The sequence below is a fragment of the Taeniopygia guttata genome, chromosome 12 (genome assembly GCF_048771995.1).
Source record: "Taeniopygia guttata chromosome 12, bTaeGut7.mat, whole genome shotgun sequence".
In the NCBI taxonomy this organism is placed as follows: domain Eukaryota; kingdom Metazoa; phylum Chordata; class Aves; order Passeriformes; family Estrildidae; genus Taeniopygia; species Taeniopygia guttata.
In genome coordinates, this window is record NC_133037.1 from 217,162 (window position 1) to 243,832 (window position 26,671).

A 26,671-nucleotide genomic window follows, 5' to 3' on the forward strand; every position below is an offset into this window, starting at 1 on the left:
CTTTCCCAGCCTACCGAATGTTCCTAAAGGAAGTGTCCCAAAACTGCAAACCAGAGCATCCGGTGACGTACTTAGCCACAAAGGAAGCCCAGGAATCCTACTACTTGCCTCCTGACAAAGAGCTATGTAAATCAACGGTAGGGCGTTTTTCGTGTCCCCTTTCTGATGCCAGCTTTTGTTTAGTCTGAGCTGGCAGCAGTCCCTTCTCTCACACACTCCCAATCAAATAGAAACAATAGGAGTGTGTAACCACACTTCGGCTTCGTGTGTTAGGATTACAAGGTCTTGGAGGCTGAGATTTTCTTACGTGGTGATGCTACTTACGCTTGAGTCCTGCCCATTAAAGGTGGGCTTTGACTCATCATGCCCTGCACTTCTACCTTCCATATTAAGTCTTTTAAAACCTTTTCAGCACGGATCGTGATGGGGCGAGGAGGTAAAGAAGCAGCCTGAGGCTCAGTGTCTTCGAAGATTGACGTGCTGTGGTGTCATCCTCCTGGATTTGCTGGAGCCGGATAGTTTCCTGGCGGTGAGGCATACCTGTGCCACACAGTGGCACCAGCTGCCTTTGTTGTTCCTTGCTCCTTTTGTCCTTTTGAGGCCAGTGAGCTGTAACTCACTGAGCAGTGAAAGAACGCTACAGCGATACACGTGTCTCTAGAAGAACTGCAAGAGCCATGTAGGCGCAGAGCTCTTAGGGAGGTTTCTGTTGGTGTTTCAGTTTTCTGGTTCCTGTTTCATGTGCGCGATTTGTCATGAGCGTGTAGGGAGCGGGCAGAAAAGGGGGTGGGTGAAGGATGGGAGACGTGTCAGTCACTAGATGGCACAACAGGCACGTCTGAGAGCAGCCTGTAAACGCCCTTGGCCGTGCGTTTACAGGCGTTTGCTGTAAAGGTTTTTCTCCTGCCTGTGTGCTGTGAGCCCTGTTGACCCGGGTAGTCCATCCTCTCTTGCCGTTCCCAGGTAGTAAGAATCAGGTGTGTAAGGAAAAGCGAACTTGTACAGAACAGCAACCCTTTCGTCAATCCTGTCTCTCCACAGCGTCAGTAACTGCTCTTTTTCAAAACTAAAGTGCTAAGGATAATTAAAGTGGTAAATAGAACAATTGAAGTGTGGTAGCCTCCTGTTGAGATACAAACCATGCAGTGAGGAATGCCTGCAGTGAGTTGTGAGGAGGATGATGGCATGCGGGAGTGTGCACAAGAAATCAAACGCTTCACTGTATCTTCACTTAATTGTGCTCCTTTGCATGTTCTACATTTGACCACAGATATGAGAACACATCTCACCAAATTAATCTTTTTCAGGTACTGATAAAACACTGTGTAGTGTCAATCACTCTTGAAAAGAGAAATTTCATTCAACATTTTTAAAGAAAAATGCCACTTGTTTGCCTGTTTCTGAATATAAGTGGACTTTATCCCTTCCTGAGAAACTCGTTCCCCATGAAATGACTGCACCTGCTCAATATGATTTGGGTCTTTATGAGGGTATTAGACTTACTGGGAATATTTCAGAGACAATTAGAGAACTGATACTACAAAATTATGCCAGATGCAGTGATATGTGGAATGGTATCAATTTGCTCCCAAAGGGAAATTTGAGCTTCTGTGTCTCTTAACAGTTGATGTTGAGCATGATCTAGTTTTGTGCTGGTGTAAACAAGAAGACTTTGGCTGCTGTTATTTGGTCAGGCGCATCATGCTTCCCCATACAGAGAGTGTCTGCAAAGTGAAAACATCCAGGTCAGTCTACAGCAATTCAGTTTACAGTGCTTCAAAAATTAATTTGTCTTCATCCAGCTAGTTACAGTAGGAAGAGGTATTTGGGGACAAATTAAACCTTACTGCAATTCTACAGGTTCTCTTGGAGGCTGCATTTGTATCAGTAATGGCTCACAAGGAATGAATGCAAACAAGCAGTAGCACAGAAGGACTCCCTCCAGCAGCAAAATCAGACCTGTACTGCCCCATCCTGGCGCTGGGATATAAAAGCTCAGCCGACAAACCCCGTATTTGTTAGGTAACTCCTCTGATGCAGTCAAGGTCCTTTGCAAACAGTAAGAAAGTAAGTGGTAAAATGTGCTTGTGTGATAACCCTTAACTGTGAAATTTAAGACCTGGTCTGTTGCTAAATTGGTAATTGCTACTGATGTCCAAGAGGAGAAATTTCAGTGGGCTGAATTTCGGAATACGGCTGAGAAGGGGGGCCCAGTTGGCACTGTAACCATGGCACAGCTCAATAAGAAATATGTTCCAGTTGGGGTCATCTGTGTTCTTCAACTTCTTGTAATACCTTCAGTACTATTTGGAATGTTTAATAATGGAATTGGACCTCAGCACAGGCGAGATAAATACAAATGATGCCTGTCTACTTCTCAGGGTATTCAAGTGGAATGTTTTTCACAAACACAGTGGAAAAAAAGGTTTTAAATACCTGAAATTTAACAGCATTGAGTTCAATATAGACCTTCGAAACAGAGTGTAAGCATAGTGAAAAATCAGACTGTTCTTGGGAAAATCAGAATGTTCTTTGTAAATATTCCCTAAACAAAATAGTGTCATGGTTTGACGCTGGCACAATGCCAGCGCCCCATGAAAATGCAACCTACCAATCAAATGCTGTGAAATGCGATCGAGAACAGAGCAAAGCAGGCCAAACTTAATAACAAAGGAAAGACTTTATTACACTACTACTAATAATATAGAGGGGGAAAAAAAAGAAAAAAACCCACACAAACTTCAAAATGAAAACCTTCCAAAACATTCCTCCTCCCACCACCCAACTCCAACAAACCACAGCGAGACCCATTTAGATCCTTAATCCAGTTTTCACCCTTCAATATAATCATTACTGAATCCATCAGGGAAGAGAGGAGTCCCCCTTGCACCACAGACCCCCAGGAGACACAGCTGCCACCTCTTGTGTTTCCATGTCACACATGGCACTAAATTCAATTTCATAATTTAATGATAGTTTTTTTTAAATTAATTTCAAATTTCCTAATATTGAAATGGGTAGCACAAAACTCAACTGATGATGTTAATGATCTTTGATTTTAATTTATCAGAGAAGATGTTTTTGTTTGTTTGTTTAGGTGGATCTAGCCTAAAATTTCCTGTATTTTTCATTTTGTTCAGAGAACTAAAATTGTTGCTGTTCATTTTACCAAAGCTCATATATTCAATATATTCAAGTTACTTATATTAAACATTTTGATACATAACAAATCTGTTTAATTAGTCTGTGTAGATAGGATAGAAGCTACATTTCCATGCCAAATCTATGGTATTTACTGTGTTTGCAATCTCATCAATCCAAATGGTTTGTAAGAGCAGCAGCTGACTATTTATTGAGACCCTTTTATCTGATTTGTTGATTAACTGCTTTGGTACCTGCAAACCAGTCATCATCTCAAGTTTGTTTGGTCCCTTAACACTGCTGAATAATCTGTCATATTGGTCCTGAGTGCCATGGAGTGGCAGCACTTACATAAAGTATGTAAATTATAAAGAGGAGAAATGGGAGGATTCAGAATTCCTTTGCATTTACATTTAATTTAATGATTTAACTGTAAGAACCACGATGCCTGGATTCCATTCAGGGCTCATTTCAAATGTCAAGTACACCACATTTGGGTGCTGTCTCTTCTAGCCTCTCGTCTTCTCTTTTGTCTACAGACTTGTGCAGTAACCAATGCCCTTCTTGAAGACGGCATGTCTAAAAGCAATAAGTAGAATACCCCCACCAGTTGGTATTTGACAGGGAATGATTTATGATTTTTTTGTAGGGTTGTTGTTGCTCTCTTTTTCAGCACCATTTGCTTGTTCAAAGAGATTACTTTTTGTCTTGACTGTTTTGGCTCAGAAAACCCTTCATAAATTCTTACTATATTTTTCATTTGTCTTGACTTTTCTCCTCTTCTTCTTGTTTTTTCACAAAGCTTTTTCAGACACTCCACACAGTACCAGCTTCAAAATCAAGAGGGAATTTAAGGTGGAAACATATGATTCTCTGTGAAAATTATTTTAAATCAGCAATCATATTTCAGGCAGACTCTTCAGATCACTTCCCCTAGTTGTCTGAGTTGTAACCTAACATTTTTCCCTATACTAATCAGTCTGTGCTGCATCATATGAATTACCTGCATTATAGAGAGAAGATGGCAATGAACTAGCTATGGCATGTTGGATCCTCGTTTACCTACATTCCATTTAGTAGGAGTATTTGTGCAATCTATGAGTCCAGATTCCCCCTCTTTCCAATGCATATGAACAGGAAGAAAGTGAGGAAATGTTAGCTGTGAGAAAGGTGTTACTTCAGCCCAACCCCTCTGTGACATACTGCTGTCTTGTCAGGATCACTGGCTGTCAGTTTAACCCACAGTGTCTGAAATAAGTTCAAGAGCTGATTTCACCTTTTGTCTGGGATCATTCCATTGTATTGGTATCTGACATGCCCCATCTCTATCAGAAACAGGTATCCTGCTCTAGCATACCAATACAATTTATGATCTAGTAACACTCCTTCAGCCAGTGTTCCTTCCATCTTGTGGAAGCAGACAAGGTCAATTGGCTGGTATCTGACAAATGTCCTCTCCTTGGTTTCCTTCTTAGTACTTTTAAGCTGTATTGGTGTCATCAAGGAAACAAAGCACAAATGTCTACACAGAGGTCTAAAAGTAGTCTTAAGGCAGGTACATTAGCTCATTTTTCTCAAGGAGTTTCCCATCTGGTTTTATTGAAGGTCTCTGTGTCCAGCCTTTCCTCATTACCCTGCAGGGGTGTTCATGCTGTTCTTGGCAGAAGGGGAAGTGAGGCTTCTGCACTCCCATGCTGATAGTCCACATACCCATTCCCTAGAATCAAAAGGATTTCCCTAGCTTCATTTTTTGTGTCATGTCTCTGTACAATTAGACCTCACACAGTCTCATCCCTCTTGCATTCTCCCTTTGACTTCTTTCAGTCATATTTTTTACTTACAACGATGTCCTGACCTGACCAATGCTTTAAAGTTGCAGCTGACCATTTAATGTTAACTGAGTTACCAGGGAAGCAGCGATTCTACTTCAGCTGTGGTGATGATGCTGTTTTCAAACTTTCTTCAACTAATGAGCCATTATAAGTAGTAATAACGGTGTTTGTTGGGGCCACATGTCCCTTGGAAACACTCAGCCCATGCTAATTACAATGGCTCAGCAAAGAGGTCAAGGCTCAAAAATGTGTGGGAGGGGGCATTGAACAGTAATGGTGAGAGGTGTTGAAAATAGTTGCAGGGAATGTTAATTATACAGCTGCTTCACCTGAACTTTCTCCACCATTAAAAGCAAAACTAATTTTGAAGACACTTGCAAAATCTCTGCTTTATGAATCAAGCTCCCTTATGTCTCAATAACTGGTAATAATACCCAGATATATGAAACTGCAGTGGAATCAACAAAGAACTCATCTGTGCAAGGTGGGTTTAGTCTTAATTAAAGCTAGAAATAAGATTTTGTGTGACTGTGCTGCCACATTAGAGCCATTGCACAGCTTTGCTCTGTGGATTTAATTCAGATTCTGCGGATTTTGCTACTGACTTCCATGACCTTTGGACCAAGCCTGCTTCTGGTTTGTTCTCATTCCTGAAGAGCCCCAGTCAGTCTGACAGACAGATAGTGCACTTCCTCAGGGACCAGAGTAACTAACTGTAAGTCCTGGTTTTGCAGTTGTCACAGTGTGAGTGACAGAGCAAAGCTAGTTACTTGTGGATGTTTGCATATTAAATTATCTTAAGTTCTAATAAAAAGTGACAGTGAGGGGAAGGTATACAATAAAAATTATGAGAGAGAGATGTGCAATTAACTAATTCTTACATTATGACTAAACAGTGTATATATATCTGAGTTGTTAACATTGCTAAGATATTGCACTATATTTACTATTCAAAGAAGCATAGCATTATAGGATAAAAGCTGGCTATTTTCTACTTAGTTTCTCAGCCAAACTTCAGAGCCAAAAAGCTTTTAAGGTGTAGATAAATCTGACAAATACTTAACTTTTAACTTGTGCTTGTGTGTGTGCTTCATAGTCACAAAAGTGTGAAATCCCTTGTAGCAGTCAATGCTCTGAGAATGATGTCTGTAGGAGAAAGAGTGTACTTGCAAGTTAGTATGTCTGCAACACTGCAGAAAACAGGTTAATGTGGATCAGCCTGTGAGCATCTAACTTCAGTGAAACTTGTGAGATGGTTAATTATTTTTCTTCAGGATAGCTAAACTGATTTCTGCAAAGCTGACTTCTGTAACTGAGGAGGAGTTCCAAGTCAGCTAATGTGTCTCAATAATAATGAGAATGAATATTGATGGAAAGTATACTTATTTGTTCATAAAAGTAACATTGTAGCAAAATATTGGTGTGCTATAACCTCTCCAAACGTACAAGAAGTGATATGAGTAACCCAGTGTGCTCAGTAAACGCATATCAATTGCAAAAATCAGTAAATCTATTGTTTAGACCTACAAATAGGAAATCAGCTTCTCATCAAGTTCCCTGTGAAGTGGGTGACACGACTGATGTGAATTTAGCACAGATGCATAATTATGTGTGTCATACAGGTGGAATATTTTAAGGGAGTCTCTCATCCTTCCACTTCAGTAATGAAATAATTTTAAGTACAAGCATGTGCTGACCACCACCATGCAAAGAGATTGTACACAGAAAAATACCCTTTAATGTTATTTTATTTCGCTTGAGTTGGTTGTATGTTTTTCACAGTATTGCAGTGTGTTTGCACAACCAATAAGGACACAAGAGTTGACTATTCTTGTTTATTGAATAATTCATATCAAATAAACACTTTTGGAAGTCTGACCACAGAAAGTAAAAGCATTCCTTTGAGAGGAGAGAAATCAGAAATCCTCACTGGAAGGGAAGGATCTCTTCTTGCTTTATTATTACATATCTGAGGGGAAGGCATGATTTCAAGTGGCATGACTGAACTGTGGACACACCAGGGTGGGAGTTCTTGTGTGGGCTGTACACAGTCAGAGGGGACACAAAGTGTGCTTGAGATGTTCAGGGATGCATTAACCATTTGCACTCTTTAGCCTTTTAGGTGAGCAGGGTTTTCCTGTGCCAGTTCCAAGACAAATTATGAAGTCATTCACTTATTTTGTTCCAGTTGAAACTGTTCCTGTCTCTTTATAGTGCTTACTGTCTGGGCAGATTGTAGTGTACAAGGACTCAAGTGTCCAGAATGTTATCATTTAGAACTGAAAACCTGCTCTATTTAATTTTGAAACAATTGGCATATGTTCTTTTTTCTTCCTCACTATTTACTGATTTCACTGATGTGAGAGGAAACCATATAATTATTCTACTTCAGTAGCGTCAGAACAGAAATTTAAGAGCCTGTTTTAGTAATTTAGGAACACATAGTTGGATTATTTTTGGGTCTGGACTCCTAAGAAAATAAGCACTCTTCCTAAAGTGGGGGAATTTAAGATTCTCTGTACTTGCCTGTTCCATTCAGATGGGTCCTTTAGTTCCTTTGCTTTAAGTGTATGACAAAGCCATTAACTTGGATGGGAACATTAACACACTGAAAGGTAGGTGCAGAGGTCAGCAGCAGGAAGCCAAAAAGGAGTGAACTGAATGTTTTGGTGATCTGGCAGTTTACTTCACCAAATGCAAGTGCTAGACAAAATTATTTTCTCATTCCTCTGTTTCACTTTCCCATGCTGATCTCTTCCCTGGGTGCTGACGCTTTTCTTCTACCCTGTCTCTGCTAACATCTTCTACTAAATCAAGCAACAAGCTGCCTTTATGACAAGTGAATGACTCCTGAAAGTTGCAGGGACCTGTGTCATCTGAGCGGTCAAAATTCCAGTGCCTTTTTCCAGGATGCTGGCGTTTCTCACCGTATACATCTACCTCATAATTCCAGCCTCTTTTGCTAGGATGCTGGTGCTTGAACATCAGATATCTTCTGCCTAGATGTTCTCTTTTGGATAACTCATTCATGTAGGTTAGCTGTGCCCTAGGGCTGTATGCAAACTGATCCAACAGTGACTTTATGCCGGGAGGCTGTTGCCTTTTCAGCTCCAGATAGACATCAAGGTCATCTTCCATCTCCCTTTTTCCTGGATGCTGCCTCTTCTGAATGTCTCCATAAAATGTCTCTTCCTCAACATCTCTTTTTCCAGGATGCTGTCTCTTCTTCAGGTTATTTAGGTACTTTTCCCCAGGGTGTTGTCTTTTGGAAAGCCGTTGTAGCAGAGGGGCATTCAATTCTGTACAAGGAAAAGAATAAGGTTAATAAAACCCCATAAACCTCCCTAAAGAAGTTGTATTAGGAATTTGTGGAGCAGGATCTTAATCTGTTGCTTTTTGAAAGCCAGCTCAGTATTTTTGAAAGCCAACTCAAGTCATAACACTATTAGTATCTCTTACTCATTCTTAGGCTCTTTTTAATATTTCAGCACTGGGATCAACACAACCAATTCTCAGCATTGATGTGAAGAGGGAGGATGACTATTCCTGTGGGCACTTGGGGCCAGCTCGTCTTCCACTCTGGAAGGGCCCAGTGCTCCTGTTTGCTGGCAGGCACCTCTGTGCTGTTTCTTGCAATCTCTGAGTCTGATCTTCTGCTGCTGTGACTACTGGTAGCAGAGCATCTACAGGGTGGGAGGTGCAGACACTGGAGCAGTCTCTAGCATTTACAGCTGTGGAAAAAGCCCACCTCTTTTCCGGGGGTAGGAACCAGTGGATTCAGGCAGTAGGTGGATGGCAGCACCCCCATCTCAAATTTACATTAGTACAGGGTCCACAGCTGCAGAATGTCCTTCATGGGTCCTCTTAGAGCTTTCCTAGGGAAGTACCTGCTGAACGAGCAGGTTTTCTGTGACAGGCTTCTACCTTTTTATTATGCAGCAGCTGCTTAATGATAGTGCAGCCTTTCCTGAGCAAAGAGATCTTAGAGAAGAAAGCATCTGTGAAGAACTGTCTGTCAGTGTATTGTGGCAGCCCTCTTATCCTTCCCTTCCCCTTAGTTCCAGTGCTAAGTATGGACATTAAGACCTGGAAATCATACCTTGGGTCTAATGATCTCAGTCAAGTGCTATGCCATCACCAAATGGGTGTCCCCAGTGAGATAGATACCTTTATTAATCTCTTCTTCCTTTTCAGCTTTCTTGAGGACAGACTGAAGAATGAGGCTTTCAGATCTTTGAAGGGTGTCATCCAGGGGAACTTTTCCCATGTTCTCACTCTCCTCTGGAAGGAGATGTCCCCCGTTGAAGCAAACACCACACGAGGTCAAGCAGAGGAGTAGCAGTGGCAGCTGGATGGATGACATTGTGGGACAGGGGTTCCTGCAACTTCCATTGGACAGAGAACAACAGGAGAGGAAGATGGAACAAGTAAACCTAGCAATAACAGCAATATTTCCAGACACTGAAAAACAAATATGGCATCACTGCAGGGATTGAAATCTCTTACGGTCTTTCCTCATCTCTGTTAGTAACCTCTCAGTTTGTTTTTATTCTTCAAAGCATCTCAATTCTTCATAATTAAAACCAGGTAGTTGCTAATTTTTCTGGCAGAATAAATATGGTATGAACTTCCTGAGGCACAGGTGATTCTGAAAAACTGATTTTGCTCTGCTTTCTGCCAAGAGGCAAATATAATTTCCCCCTTGAACTCTGTATGCACAAGATATAGACATTTATACCTGCTATCTCCATCAGTCAATTCACTTTGCTAAGAGTTAATTTAAAAATTATACTGAGATTAGCAGCACTTCCATTTTACCTTTAGTTAAAGCCAAATCTAAATAATCCACTAGTTTTTTGCTATCTTTTTCTATGCATTTAAAGTAGCCAGATGCCTGGGTATTTGTCAGCCTAAGAAGACAGCTATGCTCTGTTTGGCAGGGAGATTTCTTGCATGGAAAGAAATGAGGGAAGTACCTTATATTTTTTTCAGAGACATAATCATAATTGTATCCTCTGTTACCTCTTGCCCAGATGCCAAGTGTTTTCCTATTTCTTCTAGCTAGTACCGAATTCCTAACATGCTTACGGATTTATTTAAAGTAAGCAGAGTTTCTACAGTAGAATGGAATACATCTTTAATACTACTATAGCAGTCATTTAGCTTAATTATATCTTCAGAACATAAAAGAAATGCACAATTTTATGAAGATCCACAAATTTCCCAAATAGAAAATGAGTTCATTATCTTATTTTACTGGCAGGTTTTATCAGTTCTGATGAAATCCTTGAGTAACAGCCCTGAGAACATCACCTAGGCAATTTGACTCAGAGCAATCTTTAGACAGAAAGGTAGAATCTGCTAAAAAGGAAATTATTTGATAAATTACCTGATTTGTAGTTTCAGATTTTTGCTTGATGCATCTGCCAAGTCCTTTAGAGCTATTTGTGCACCTGAGCTTCAGTTGCCCTTTTGCTGCAGGCACATGGAGTATCCAACAGAAGCGTTGCTGTGTGCTCTCTGCACAGCTCACGTCTCTGTACTTATAGTGTACTGCCTCTGAACCCTTTATGCAAACAGCTCAGAGGTAATTTAGGGGATATGATGTGTTCTTTTTTTTTTTTTTTTTTTTTTTTTTTTTTTTTTTTTTACTGCTCTCAGAGAAGTGTGTTCTGAATGCATTTTAAGATTCACACAGTTATCTGCTGGCCTCTATATATCCATACTTGGCTCCCAGAAACTGTTATTTTCCCATTCTCTGAAGAGATTATGTTGAACTTTATGTGACTCAGCATAAAGAAAAGGAGGTTTTCTTTGCTTAACAAAACTAAGATTGTTTGTCCTCTATTAAGCAAGTGTTTTGGAGTAAAAGCAGGAGATAGGTAATTAATTAGGGTAGGGAAGAAAGACAATGGCAAAAATGTAATGGATTATATTTAAATAAGTGTATACCATGCAGTCTTATTCTGAATGACACTATACACGTTCTGGCTCACAGTTCCATATTTTTTTTGCATAGGCTTCCACAAAAAGTATTTTAGAATATGACATGCATAGCATTAAATATTAACACATGTTTATGTTGCTGCTATGTGCTTTAAAAAGCGTAACTGGAAATAAGACTCCCTGTCTTTAACCTGTCTGTCTACTTAAGATACCACTCCACACAATACTGCTCATACAGGGAGGACAACTGCTTGCCATTTCCTAGGTGCAGTAACTCCATAAGGTCTCTCAGGTATGACACCTGAGTTTAAACAGTTACTGTATTGCCCTATAAATGAAAGTGACCATTGATGAAATGGGAAACTGCCTGGTTTCATTCTCCTTAAAATCTGCTTCTTGACACTTTTGAGCTTAGTTTTAGAGAACATGGGTGAAGTACTGTGTTATAATTACATCTCCATGCAAAGCTCTCAGCAGGTGCAAAATTATTTTCACAGGGCAATGCCTAGGACATCCAGTCTGGCCAGCTTTTCCTCTTTACTCAGACTTATTTTATTTTGGACTCATTTAGTAGAGTTGTAATGCTTTGTTTAAAGGAAGAAACTTAAAAATCAGCACCTCAAAGAGTCAGGGTTTTTAATGAAAAATGTCCATTTTCTATTTCTCAGCTGGAAAACTTTATGATTTTAATATGATATCCTTCCTTTTAGAGTTCTGGTTTGCTTTTTTCCAGCTACTTTTTTTTTTCAGTTTCATTTTCCCTACAGGTGATTTTTCTTAAAAGATTTCTGGAGGTTTGCTTATAAGTGTAAATGTTCTTTCCTCCCCCTCACTGCGCAATTACTCATGGCACTGAGATGAATTCATGGATAGGAAGGAGAGTTTGTTTTCTCAAACTCCAGAGAGAGTGTCCCAGGCTATACTTTTTTTGTCTTGTCACAAATGCATTGACTCCCCAGACTTGCCCAGAGCTTATGTCAACACGGTTTGGGAGGGTTTGTCTCCCAATCCACATCTATGTCTCTGGTCAGTTCTAGAATTGCACAGAAATGTTGAAATAACACATTGCATACCTAAGTACAGCATTTCACCATCACTGTGATCCTCAATCCTTTGTCCAACTGCTGTATTTTATCACAGGTGCATCAAGTCCCTTGATCTTTTGTATCAGCTCTGTTGAGGAAGTTACTGAATTTTTTTTAAACATTCTCAAGGGCATGCCAGCTTCTCAAGGGGCTTCTACATGAAGAAACTGGGAGGCAGACAACTCCTCCAAACCAGAGTCAGACCCATACATGTGATCTGTGAGGAGTGAGGTCTGTGTTGCTTCCCTCACCAGCTTGCATGTTGTGTGTGTTGCTGTCTGCAGTCACTCACCACGTGTCACCAGGATCCTGGTGCCTCCACTTGTGCTGAGCACTTGTCCAGCTCAGTGTTGGTGTTCATAGCAATGGAGCTTTTGCATTGGTGCTGTCATTGGGCACAGAGTTTGTCCCTAAAAAGATCTCAAAGGGGAATAATGAGAAAATCTGCTGCTAACCCTAGTCTCATCTCTGTTTCAAAAAATATAGACATTCGTGTTTTGTGCAGTTAGTCAGCCATGACATCATGAAGTCAGGAAGAAAGTTCTCCTTGACAGTTTTGAATTTCTACATCTTACTTTGCCTTGAAGTACATTGCTCATTTTTAGTATGGTCATCCCTCCAGGAATCCTGAAATATAGAAGTTGTTATGGGAACTGCTTTTCTTTACCTATAGGAATAAAGAATACTCTTGTTTGGAATTAATGGCTCATTGCATTTCTTACCAATTTCACTAGGAGATGCTGAATTTTAAGTGGTTTGCCCTTTGTCACAGATCCGTAGTTTTAGAGTTAGGAATGAGACCAGAATCTGTTCACTTAGCCTTCCTTTATTGAAAACAGATTTGCTTTCTGGTAGAACCCCACAAGACACACATCTTTCTCATTTAAAAGGTTACCTACATGGCATTACTTCTGTGTGCAAGAATGAGAGAAATACCTCCACTGACTACTTAAAGCATTCCAATAATTTTTATTAAAAAATAAAAATAAAACTGTCACTAGGACTATAGTTTTGATCTCCTCATCTCTTTAAATAACTTTATCCTCTTGGATATTTCCTGAAATGTATTTCTTGCAATGACTGCAAATCTAACCTGTTCTATCTGAACTTCCTCTTGGTAACAGTGCTGTGAATTAGGAATGGCTTCTTTGCCAACAGAAATGAGAGCCAAATCAGCTCTTTTGTTTTCTCTGGAAAATGAAAAGCACAGTTTGTTTATATTACTCCTCCCAGTTTGTTCCTTGATTGAACTACTCAGGGAGAAAATAAGGGAGATGGATTTCAGTAATAGGTGGACAACTCTCTCTTTCTATGTGATCTTGTTAACATGATCCTTCCTGCATAAGAACAGGTAAATAGTTTGCCCTGGAGGAGGATGTATTGTATTTTTGTGAGAAGTATAATTCCAACTTTTCTCCATTTTGATTTTAATGACAGCAGAGTGCCAAAGAGTGTACAGCCACAATGATCTTTAGATGGTTTATTATTAGACCCATAATATAGTTTTACAAGAGAGGCAAGTCTTCAGGAGTACAAACCTTTCTTAGGCCTGAAGAAATGCATTCATATGTGAAAGTTTGTCTCTCCTCTTAGAACTAAGAAAGGACTTGTGATCTCCCAGAACTGTCAGCTTTTCATGGCAATAGATGTCACTACAAAAGAAGATATTATACCTAATCTACAAACCTTGTATTAAATAATAATCATTACCGGAGGCAGGGTTCCAAGCAACTTCTATCTGCTAGTCCCCAAAATTCATTTGCTAAGTAAATGGACCTAGACAGTACTGAGTGGATGTAGTGACAAGTGAAGGAAGTTTTTGAAATGCAGCCTACTGTGGTCACCACCAGTATTAGCAAAAGTGATCCCTCTGTGTAGACATTCCCAGCCAGGGGGGCTCCACTGTGGGCAGCAGATCAGCTTATCATAGCCTAGCTGGTTTTGCTGTGAGTCATCACAAAACCAAAACTTGAGGAATAATAAGGACATCTTTCCTATTCATTTTCATTAGCTGTGAATAAAAAGAAGGTAACTCATCTATCATGCTCTGTTTCTTCCAGCACTGAGCCCCCACCACAGTACTCTTGTGTGTACTGCAAGACTGTAGTGGTAAACGCTTGGTTGTGATGTGAGCTCTGAGACCTTCTGGGGGGAGCTTTAGTTAGAGCCAGGTGAAGGAATTGGCCTGGAGAATCTGATGAAATTATTAGGAGCTTTGTTGGGTGATGTTGTATGGCACTTGAAGCATGACCTGAACATGGTAAGGATGTGTAAAGGATTCCTTTTAAAGGCTGCTAACCTTCAATTGACACCTCCTTCTCAAAAATTCCAGAAATGGCAAAACCTTCTGCTCTGACTGTAAAGCTCAGACTTTCATAGTTTTGCAAACAAAAGTGTTGAAGCCTAATTTTTTGAATTCATTGAAACTAATAGAAAACCCTTTGAGGAAACTTAATATATGGAGAGATTAGGCCTTCTATTTTAAATAATGAGTAGGATGAGTATTGAAGGAGATTGAGAACATTCATTTCTTTGTGAGGAAGCCCTTAATAGAATTACTGAGTGAATTCGACATGGAACACATACGCAGCTCCCCTCATCAATTTCAATCAAAAAAGGGAACTATTCTTGCCAAAAGGTCTATAAATAACATGTTGCTTGTCTTGGCTAAATAGTTTTATTGTTCCATGAGGAAGCAAACCCAAAGCATTATGACATTAATGCCACATATTGGTTTACTGACAGATTTTTCAATATTAAACAGCATATTATGCAGCCAAAACTTGACAGGCTTAATTGTATGCTTGAGAGTCAGACTAACTCACAGTTTATTCTTTCTGGAATGGTGGCAGTTTGGAATTAAAGATCTCGATAGATTCACTGTAGTGTTTCTTTATTTTGTAATTATCTCCACAATGTTTATGCAGGATCATTTCTATAGTTTTCTAGTCAAGTGAACCCTGTGATTTGGGAAGAAAATTGCCATCATCAGAAAGAATATGTCTGTGCCCTTATTCTTGTTTCAGGCACAGTCCAGGATCTTTCAAAACAAACAATGTCACTAAATGAAACAAGCATGGCTCTATACCTCCAAGCACAAAAAAAAAACCCAAAAAAACCCAAAAAAAAACCCCAAAAAAACCAACAAACTTCCAGCTGCCCAGCCTGATGTTTTTTCACGGCTGCTGATGACAAGACTCAAGATCTTGTTCACTTTCAATGGTCATTAGACAAAGCAAATTTACGGCTCAGTTCACCTTGCCAAAATACTATGTTTGAACTGGGGCAAGTTTCATCATATAGCAGGAATAGATTTGGGGAAATTTGATTTGGATTGATAGAAACTCACTGCTAAGACATACTAATTATGACAGAGAAGCCATAATTGGGTGAGAAGAGGCAGAAATTTGTGAGGTAGTGTTGCTACAAGATTTAGTGTTTGGCACCGAGTGTTTAAAATTGCTGGTTTGGCTTTTGAAGTCCACAATCCTCAGCTTGCAGCCAGTGCTTCTGTCCAGTTCACTAGGAGCAATCAGCACAGAGCATATTTGGATAGTCTGCCTGCCAGTCCTGGCTGGTTCAGTTATGAGATGCGAGGCTCCAAAGTTCCTGAAGGCTTGACACACATGATGCATGCCCAGTGACTGGGAATCAAAGAGCACAAATAAGAAGAGCATGTAAAAGCAGAATGAATAGTTCCAGAATTTTGTCCCATGTGTCTCACTCTAGAACATCATCCTCTCAAAATTTAGATATTTCTATACCAGCTTTTAAAATTAAAGAAGTGTATATCTTATTGTTGCTTTTGGCTGTTGTAAAAGACAGCTGTTCATTTGTATAAATTATTCTGTAAAGTGACCTCAAGCCTGGCTTTAAGGATGCAGCACAAATGTGATTTACCATTAACTTTTCTATGTTGATCTGCTAAGAAAGGGAAATGGGCCTGTGGCAGGACCACCTCAGCAAGGCAGATGTGTTTGTGCCTACCTATACTCAACACCTAAGAAAGCTCTTCTACTGGAGGAACATCCTGGAATCAGATATAGAGAGGAATTTTGAATAGGAATCTGGTTTAACTAACAAAGTTAACTTCTGGTACCAGTCATGTCAGCTGATCTGGTTGAAATAGGTAACAGTTCAGGTATTGCTTCTCTTCCTCAGGTGTTCCTGTCTGCCTGTGATGATGAATGTGTGTTATGCTGCATTTTACTAACGAAGTGTTCCTCTCTTTTTTTCTAGTACCTTTGTCTTTCTTAATATTAAGAAAGTTATTAAGTTATTTGGTCTACTCATTTTGTGAGGGCTTAAATTTGCTGACTGTGTTCCTGTAGTAAGATTAGACATTTTATCTTTTCAGCTACTGATTTTAAGAGTCCTGTAGCACAGCAACAGTGAAGATCACAATCCTGTTGTGGTAAGTACTATGGTGAAGTAAAATCTGAAACTTGTCTTCCCAAGAGAGTTAGAATGAAATCTAGATGCATATGCATACACCTCTGTCTGCACCTACACCTATCATACATCTACACTTGCACCTGGAAATGTATGAAATGATGAAACAAGAGGTGGAGTAATCATGTCAGTTGCGTTGGCCATAAATATGGTATTTCAAAAGTTTGGGTAGCTGTAAATCAGCACCAAGCTAATCAGGACCAGGTTACAGCTGATTTGTGAGCTTTGCTGCAGTGCTGTAAAAGGATGTGAAAGAAAGAAGACTGTAATTTTATCCTGGCATGGATTTCTCCCTTGTGTAAGAAAAGGCTTATAAGAAAGATGTCACTTACGTTATCAGAAGGATGAAGACGTGCAGGTTTTTCTGTCTGATTCTAGCACAGGCCATTTACAGGAAGGTCTTAGCAAATATTAATGATACAGTTTACTGTTTGTGGTATTGTCCATTAGTCCCACTGTGTTTGCAGGGCACATGGCTACAGGAATTTTTATTCCTGTCACTTGGAATCATTACTAATGATACCAGTGAAACTGGAAGCTTTTATGTAGAATCCAAGCCTTCACTCTAGCAAATATATGGATTTATGGCACCAGAGGTGTGGCTGGAAGCCAACTGGGAAGTGCTACTGCCTGTACTTGACTAACCACAGAAGCCACCAGAGATCTGATATGCTTCCATGCGTGCCTTGTGCAGAGCACAGTAGGTTGGGAGTCCTTTCTTTGGTGGATTGTGTGAATTACCTGGTTAATATGAAGGAAGTTCATGGAGTACTCAGTATAGAACTGCTCCCTTGCCCATCGTGGAGCTTGATGTGCAGCTGAGAGGCTTGGAGGGGGAGGAAACTCTCCACAACCAGTTGCTTAAGACAATTTTCATATTGTACTATGAGCTACATAGCAACAATGACCTTTATCTAATTTGCACTTTTATAACTTTCATAGTCATTGTAATAACAATAAACTCTTCCATGGGTGCTTAATGGGTTTGTTTACAAGCAAAGAGCATGAAGTGAGGATCAATAGGTATTCAGATGCCATTTTGGGGGCAGAGATTGTAATTATCAAACAAAAATTAGACATTGTTCTTTATGGGGCAATAAAGGCACACACGGGGTCAGTGAGGTATCTGCTGAGACTAGGAGTATTGATTTTTTAAAATGGCTTCTGTGTTCTTCTCATGGATTTCTCTTCACATCAGTCCAGCTGGCAGGCTCTGTGCATCCCAAGGGAAGCTGAGTGAATGAACATGGAGCACTGGAGTAAAAGTTCCTTGAGTCATTTAAAACATGCTTCTGCTGAGAAGACTGTGAGGCACATAGTCTATATGCCTCTCAGGTTTTGTGTCAGTCTCTTCCCCTGAATGTCTTCACCTAAGCATGAACATGAACAAAGATACATATAAAAGTAGCTGGAGAATGGTTTGCAGATGCAAACTACAGCATATATGTTGTATTTTTATAAGCACCATGCTGGGAGAACACATGGCTATTTAGTTAGAATGGAGTCTGAGAACTGAGCTGATTTTACTTCGATCTCTTACATTGAATTCCTCTGTGATTGTCAGTGACTCATTGAGGCAAAAATCCAACTGTAGTTAAAATCAGAGTCAGACTTTTCATAAATGGTAACTGGAATTAGGTAAACCTTTAAATATCTGAGTTTTGTGCTCCCTGTCCACAAATAAGATATAGTGATACAATAGAGTTCTGATGCTTGTGACGTGCTTTAAAAGTCATAAATCATGACAAGACAAGTAAAAATTGTTATTTATAGTTTGTTAGAGTTTTTCCTAGGGAGCAAGTAGACTTCACCAAGCCCAGTGGGCATGGCATGCAAATTATAGTAAAGAAAATGGTGAACAGAAAACTTGTGTTTAATTGGACTCTGGTGAAGCTTTGGTGTGGTCAATTGTAACAAAACCACAATTGTATATCATACATATATTAAATATCAGCGATTTCACTGGATTCTTTCTACAAACTGCTGATGTCTTTAATAAACAGTTTTCTCCTCCAGATTTCTTTCTTTCCTTGTTGAAGCTGATATCAGATTTGAAATGTTGTATATTGACACCTAAACGGTGTGATGGAATTCTACAATGCACTCCTGGAATGGCTGGTGATAGTCTTCCTTGAATGTGGTACAAGAGAATCCAGAGTTTGGAATAACTTCTAAAGGATGAAAAAAGGACATTAATAAAAGCAATCCTTTTGTTAAATTTCTTCTGTGATGATCTATAGGTACCCTAGCAAATTCTTACACTTTAACAAAAGTAAATCACCTAGAAAAAGTGAAAAAACCCTCTTGGAAGTTGCTTTCAGGCCTGCATTTCTATGAGTGATTCAGAGATGATAATGGAAAATGCAAAGTTAAAACTTTCATAATATTATATTTTACAGCTTTTATTCAAAAATATGACCCACTATTTTGACATTTGAAATAGTTTATCAAGACAAAGAAGCTGACAGGCTGTTTTTAAAATACTTTCTGGATGATCCCAACAATAATCTGTGATTATTTTTGAGCTTCTACTGTTCATGTTGGGTAAATGAAGCTTAGGTTTTATTGCTTGGGCAAATTATGAAAATGCCATGGATTGCCTGATAAGTAGGTAGTGCCTTTGATCACTAGCTGTACTTACAAACATATTACCATTGTCATTTGGATAACAAATTATCCCTAAGACAACATCAGGGTAATCCAACTGACCTTTCACAACTTTGTGTTTTTATTGAAAAACAGTAACTCCATCTTCGCTAGAATCACTTTCAAATCTGCTTGAGGCTGGGTACAGAGCAAAGCAGTTGCATGGGATGGAAGAAGGCATGTACTAGTTTTCTTTACTTTAAGGTACATAGCATTGGTCAATACAGCCTGTAATGAGGAACTGGAAATCACTCCTAGATGAATGCTAAGTTAAGGATACCTCCATCTGTGAGTCTGTTACATAGTTCAGCTGGAACTGTGCTACATTAAGCGTTTCAAAACTCTAGCTGAAGCTTGCTTCTATCAGCAATGGTCTGGCTGCTCTTTAGCACAGTGCAATGAAAAGAATCTGGAAACTTCAGCCTAGCAAATCACCCTATCCTTAGTTCTGAATGCCTCTCTGATGGGCAGGAGGAGCTCTGACCTATTTAAGCACAAGATCTTCACAGAATTCTGGAAAATGAAAAGTTCTGTACATCCCTTATAATTTCTGCATATGAGCACATCACCTCAGGTTCAGGATCTGACAGGTTTTCCAATAGTAAAAACATTTTTGAAGGCTCCTGCATCAAGACTGGTGTAAGACCTTGTGTAAATTGAAGAACAGAGATAATCTTGCAGAGAGCCATTTAAAAGTGTTTACATTATACATTTCTGTTTCCTGTCTCTAGTGTGAAATGAGTGCCTAACTCAGAAAAAAAAAAAAAAAAAAATGTGTGCAAGAGTACCAAGAGAAAGTGAAATTCTCTACTTAAAGTGCTAGAACCCCAGTGTTGATTACAGGTGATGTGGATTTTGCCTTCTAGAGGCAAAATTTAGCAACCCTCTACAGGGCCTATAACTTGTCAGTTGCTGATACCCTGAAGAGTGGGCTTTACCTTGGTGTTAAATAGGGCATTCCATACAGCATAGGTGTAAAATGGCATCAATCCAGAGAGAAGAGTCTTGCAGGGAGTATTTTCTGACATGCAGGCTGCCTGGCACTGGCATTAACTCTGTCCCAGCCAGATCCAGTACAGCAGTGGTTGCAGAGGAGCTCTGAACTATACGTAAAAAGGGCTCTGAGTTAGCTTGATCTTTTCCTGGTTTGGATAAAGAAGCCGATTTTGCCAGTCAAGACAGGTGCAATGTACTCACTCTGTAGCAAACTTAAATTGCAAGGATTAAAAGTCCTTTTCAGCCTCAGGTAGCTACAGATGATTTAATTACAGGGTTAGTGATCTACAGTAGTAGAGAGTTTGGGGACCTTATGAGGTAAAACAGTATCTGATTACAAGTAAATCATGGTTTATTTGGACTTCTGCTTCAGCATATGGACTCCAAGGGGATATAGTCTGGACCTCCCTACTTAAAAATTTAGCAGACTACAAGTTCTGCAGACTACCAGTCATGTTACCACTAACTTCTGTTCTTAGAATTCTCAGCTGCCTGACAAATTGACAACACAAAAAATTAAAAGCAATGTAATGACAGTTAATTTACAGTTAAGTAATGACATTTTCAAAGGGGCATCTTTCCCATTTAAACACAAATGAAGTAACCAGGTTTGCTTATGTAGTTCTTGTCTTGGTTGCTTTGGTCCTTTGAAGATCTGACAACGTATGGAACAGTGGCAGCTACTATGTACCAGGTACTGTCCTCTTTTTCTGTCTGTGAGAGCAGAAGAATAGCCCTACTATAGCATGTGAATCAACTTCAACCTTTGAAATTGTATAGTGGTAGAGTAAGTTTGTGATTGTAGCAGAATTTAAGTGCTATCTCCTAGGAACCCAAGTGAAAAGATTAAGTTAAATGAGTGATATTGTGTCATCTTACTTGATATTGCCAGAGGTTGCTAAAAGGTCTTTGCTTATTTAATGTTTATCTACTTCAGAAAATATATTGATGTCCAAGCCAGATTAAGGAAACCTAGTCTGACTGTGAGAGTGGGGGTAGCAGCTGCGAAGGGGTCTCAGTCCCAGCTCAGGTGGAGCAAGTGTAAATGCCAGAGTGGCTCCTGGATGGTCAGACAGGGAAGTTTCCTTAACACTGCTCAGAGGGTTGTACCTGCAGGTACTGCTGTACTGTTCACAGCCCAGAATCAAAGGGGAGCCATAGCCATCCTATTATCATTAATTGGTATAAAGGAATATTGTCCTTGTGTTATTGAATTTTCAGCATCCAAATGATGATGGAAATTTTCCAACCAGATGTGTTTTCTCCAGGATCCTTGCAGATGTTTCTAATTAATGTGACTGTGCCTGAACAACTTTGTCTCAATTCCGTGGTAATTCTCCTGGTACTCAGGACTGTAAGAGTTTAGCCTTGACTTGTTCAAACTTGTATTTTTCTTATTCCAGTAATATTAACACAAGCTCTGTAGTCTGTCTAGCAATGGGAACAGAGCACAAATAACAAACAGTTTGTGTTTTTAAAGAGACTTACATATCCAACTATGGAAAAACAATCAATGACCATTTAGGTGCTTCTGACTGAACAAGATGTCTTTAAATTAAGTCTCACATCTCATATGAGACTCAGAAACAAGAACACTCTGACTTCCTAATTTAGCCACCGAAGAGCAAAGAAAGAAGTTTGAGTTGTTTGGCCAGGTGACATGTATGCTTCCACCAGGGGTCTTCAGCAGGGGAGCCTTTTTCCTTTGGGCATCTGTCACAGGGAAAAAACTGCCTTTAGGGGAGCAGAAAGACTGGGGGAAAACTAAAATACTCAACTGGTGACCCTGAAATTAAGCAGCAGTTGGTGATAATTTTCTGATATTTTTCTTCATTCAAAGAACTCACTCGTTTTAGAACGAATTGGTGGTGCAAGGTTGGAGCACAGTCACGCAGCTGGAGGTACTGAGAGTAGAACTGGGGCAGCTGTGTTAGACCAGTGTAATCTGTGTCATTGTAAACCATAATCAGATCTAATTGCTCACAATCACTGAAAAGACCCTCTCATTCATCTTTCTTCCTATCCACACTGCTCCAAATTAATGATTGCATAAATTGTAGGGACTGCTCAGCCCCAGTTGATTTATCAAGGGTCAGATGTATCAAGGGTCAAAATTTGGCACAGAGCTAGATGTTCCCATGACAAAGACTGAAATGATACTCTGCTTTCATCCTGATGTAATAAGACCTGCCTCTCTGTGCAAGTAATTCTAGAGTGGCAAAAAATTGTGCTGTTGATCTTTGCTTATTTAGTCAAGGGTGGACATGATGTTATCTGCCTTTTTAGAAAGACCTGAACAAGCTATATGTATTAGTATTGGGAATTAAAAGCCTCTTAAATCTGCTACTTACCTGAGCTACAAAAGGGGACTTGCCAAGTTACTCTCATAATTATCAAAAAGTTAGATCTTGTCTGGAAATAGGAGCCAAAATGATTAAGAATTCATTTGCAAAGGAAGCAAAGATTACAAACTTGTTTTCTCACACCTGCTCTCCACTTCGGCAGTACAATAAAGCAAGGCATAGTTAATGCACTTTCCCCCAAAATTATTAATGCACTCAGGGGAATATGATCAGCTGAAGCTTTGGAGATCACACTGCTATTTGCCCAATTATACCTAATGACAACACATCATTCCAACAAAATGTGTCTATTCTTTGGTAGGTTACATTTCCTTTCAGCCTTTTACTTATTGATCCAGTACTACCTCATGCAGAACAAACTTCTTTGTTGGCAAGTCATGTTCATGAGAACAGAAAAATCCTTTATGATACATTTTTAACATCTGACCAAGTCAGTGAGAGGAAAAGCTTCTTGTATGGAGCAAGACAAATTTTTGTGATTTTTGTAAAACAAAGCAATAAGCCGAATGTCTGTATGGTTTGGGCTATACAGACAATTAATGTTCTGTGTTCACTATATTTTTGTGTACTTTCTGCTTTGATGTCATAAAAAATCTTAAACTATGTCTTCATTACATGGCACTTAAGAGTAAATGATCGCTTTCATCTTGTACTCCAAGTAGGTATATACTCAGTTCATTACAGAAAATTAGATGTTTGCTTAGCAAACTGCAGCATCATGAAGCTCAAGGCATATTTACTTTTTTTGTTATTGTTTTTTGTTTTTTTGGTTGTTTTTTTTTTTGGGGGGGGGGTCTGGATTTTTTTGTTTGGTGTTCTTTTTTTTTTTCTGTGGAAGTGGAAGGGCTTGAAGAAAGCTGGTGAAATGATGTATCCCTAACTAAAACACTTAAATCATTTTTGTGTCTGCTGTGAGCATTCATGACAACAAGTACAAGCTGATGAGTAAGGGCAGGGTTGGATTCTGATTGCTCTTACAAATTGTCTCTCTAGTTACTTTTTTAAAAGTTGTAAACTGCAACAAAAATAGATTTTTCAAATGCAGAACCATCTCATGGTAGCTCACTGCCATCATTCAGCACTTTCTAGTTGGATTATTGCTGTGGTCTTCAGACCCTTTGGAGTTTAGTCTTTAAAATTTTCAACCTCATAATGATTGCTGCCCTTCCTTCCAGCACTTCTCCTGAAGTTCTCTCTTGTATACTGGCCTCCTTCTTGTAAGGACCTCCAGTTTTGTTCTCACAAAGGTTCTTACCAGTAAATTGAGTTGTGGGAGTATACACGGGCTTTGTATTTCCCTTGTGAAACCTGAAAGCACTGAGTCTGAGAAATGCAGCTGAGTGCACTGGTCACTTGCTTGAATCCATTTTGTCTCCCCCACAGCCTTCATTTTCTCTATGCATCCTCAGAAAGATGGCAAACCTGGTAGTTTTTACTTACAGGAAAACATGTTTTTTCTCTCACAGCATATGAAAACTGGGAGTTTATCATTCAGTGTCACAGAGAGAGAAACTCATTATGCCACCAAATCATTCCTCCCAAGCTAAGTATTGATCCTTTGTTCTTAAGTAAGCCCTGCAGTTAATCATAATCATTCTGAGACATCTCATTCCAGTGACAGGATCAATAATGTCTTTGATGGTGTCTTGCAGTGTTTTCAGTGTTTTCCTGTCATTCCTTGGGACTTCTCTGTCACCTACTGTTCTTCCCAGATCCCAGTGCAATAATCTGCTGCAGTGGTGAGAATGCTGTCATCCCCTTCCTACTCACGTAGGACTCAGCCAGGAGGATATGGATGAGGCCTCAGATGAGAGTGTTTGTAATCAATGTCCATGTGAACTCCACACTTTCCCTCACACTGAGGCTGGCAGATTCCCCCCCACCATGTCACAGCAGTCAGACCTAATGCCCATAGGATGATTGTCATGAGCCTGCCTTTGGGCAGAAATACAGAAAAATATCCAAGTTCCCCATCTCATCCAGAGGCTCAGAGTAAAGCTGCCAGAGACCAGTGAGTCCAGGGGCTCACCGAGGGATGGAGGACCAGAAAGTGAGTGGCCACAGGGCAGGTAGGACAGGGGCCTCCTAGTGCAGCACCTGAGGGCACACCTGTGTGCAGGGCATAGGGCAGGACTGGTGATGGCAGCCGGAGTCCACCATCAAGGCAGTTTGTGGTGACAAGGTCCAGCCATGACATCAGTGCAAGGGTCAGGATCACGTCTGGTGACAGTAACCAGGGTCACGTGGTCAAGTGATTGCCAGGCAGGTCCGTAGAGTCAAGACAGGTGATCTGGGCTTGGTAGACCTGGCCACAGCCTCTGGGCCTCTCCTGTTGATCCCGTTCAGGTGCTAAGGGAGGCCTGGCCTTTGGAGGCCGCTTCCTTGCCAGCTGTGCTACAGCGTTCGGCTCCTAGCTCTCCATACTCTACTGAGTAGCCAGCCCTTGCTGTGCCCTTTTTTAATCCTTTCTCTCCTTCTCCCATGTATGGTATTGCAGTAAAAAGCTTTACAAAAAGTATAACTAAAATTTTAAAATGCACCTTGTCCCATACTCTCTTAGTCTTCTTCACCTGAAAGCAAAGGTGCATTCTTAGATCATAGCTGGGAACCTTCAAGACATAGACCACTACTGTAAATGTAGGTGAACTTAATGGGAAGGAATGATGACGTTTGACTTAATTTAGAAGGTTGAATTATTTTTTTATTATAACTATGCTAAAATACATTAATGTACTATATAAAAAGGAAGATACTAAAACTACATACTAACACCATCTCTAACACAACTCGTGACTCTCTTCTGAGAGTCCAGACACAGGCGGATTGGATTGGCTATCAGGCTTAAACAATCCTCACCAGAATCTAATTAAGTACTCACTCTAGGTAAACAATTCTCTAAACACATTCCACATAGGAAAAACAAGGAGTAGAAATATAAATTGTTTTCTCTCTGTGCACCTATATGAAAAATCTTGAGAGGGAGAGAAATGTGCTTGTCACAGGCCACAATAAGATTTTGTTCTGACAGAAGGATGTCAGGTGGGAATTTGTTCTCTTAGCTGCATTATAAGCTAACAGTCTTCCTATGGTTGTAAAGTACCTCTACTTTAAGGTATGCTTTAAAATAATTGCAAGTGAATTTCTAGTATATTACTTGTCTGTAAGTCAAGAACTGAGCTTGGCCTAACAGGTTCCCACACTTTGTTCTTATGATGTGATTTTACTCCAAACTTAATTCCACACTGGTTGGTTAATTGGAGTATGTCAAAGGTAATTTTAGGTTAATGCACTGGGATTGATCTACATAATATTGCATAGTCTTTCTGCAGCAGTCTGAATAGAAGACAGTTAAGGGCTTTAAAATATGGTGCATAACTAGATGCTGACCAAGGTTCAAAGTGAGATGAACATATTGTAAAATTTGTAGAATTTAATTTTAATCCTGGATTTAAATATCCCGAATTCATGTGTCATCCAGATCTTAAGTCAATGACCTGAATTCATCATAAAGTCCAGCATCAGTTGTTCACCTCGGGCTATGCCTTGGTTGCCTGATATTCTGTACTTCAGGGCACACAGTGCATAATGCAGTTCTTCAGCCAGTCTTACTCTCCTGTTCTCTCTCATATACACAATTAAAATGGAAGACAGGGAAGAAGCGGAAAACAAGGACCTCCTGCATTCTTGCATTTCTTTTTTTCCCAGCCTGATTTGTGCCTCCAGGCAGACTATGAAATTCAGGTCACACAGTACCGCCAAAGCTGAGCCTACCCCAGCAGTCTGTTGAAAATGGAGAGAATGTGCTCAGTCTGTTCCCTGAACCAGCTCATTTGGCCTGAAAAACTCAAAGGCCTGAAGTTTCCACATTTCATTTGTAACCCAGCATTTTAGTGGATAGAAAGTTTTTAGATATTTCAACTGCATTGTGCAAATAACTTTGTAAGGAAAAAAAAATGCAGAGATGTATTGGTGAATTTATAATAGTCAGGTTTGATTATTGATTTCTAACTGATCTGAATCTGTTTCCCGAATCCATCTTAGCACTACATTTGTTAGAATAAAACTCCGCTTCTACTACACCCCTCCCAACTTTGTAGTTCGGTGTTACAAGCTCAGCTCCTCTGTATGGACATGAAGCGTGAGGAAGGACAGACACGTAGGTGGCAAGAGCAACTGCTGACAGGTGCCAGCAGGCAGTTGAACTCTTATG

At 39.8% G+C, this 26,671-nt stretch overlaps 1 protein-coding gene and 1 long non-coding RNA gene across 10 annotated transcripts in view; one reads left to right on the forward strand and one right to left on the reverse strand.

Moving 5' to 3' along the window:
- Positions 1-25,572, forward strand: LOC115496914 (uncharacterized). 3 transcript variants are annotated; one of them, XR_003962433.4, is made up of 4 exons: positions 1-137; positions 413-529; positions 16,362-16,418; positions 17,655-25,572. It is a non-coding gene; the product is annotated as an uncharacterized lncRNA (long non-coding RNA). The 3 variants fall into 3 exon arrangements; XR_012057979.1 differs by having other exon boundaries at positions 19-1,745; XR_012057980.1 differs by having other exon boundaries at positions 19-1,745; positions 17,660-25,572.
- Positions 6,704-26,671, reverse strand: part of TRH (thyrotropin releasing hormone) — a 22,872-nt gene continuing 2,904 nt past the window's right edge. For 2 of the 7 annotated variants that reach the window (XM_030282806.2, XM_030282802.4), the window contains exons 2-3: positions 9,141-9,358; positions 6,704-8,272 (exon numbers count right to left, since the gene is read on the reverse strand). In XM_030282806.2, coding sequence (XP_030138666.1) covers positions 7,695-8,272; positions 9,141-9,336 — 774 coding nt within the window. In that variant the 5' untranslated portion in view covers positions 9,337-9,358 and the 3' untranslated portion in view covers positions 6,704-7,694. Of the gene's footprint in view, positions 8,273-9,140; positions 9,359-10,362; positions 10,552-12,296; positions 16,317-26,671 lie in introns of those variants that run through there. The other 5 variants (XM_072934903.1, XM_030282803.4, XM_072934902.1 and 2 more) reach the window with 4 other exon arrangements.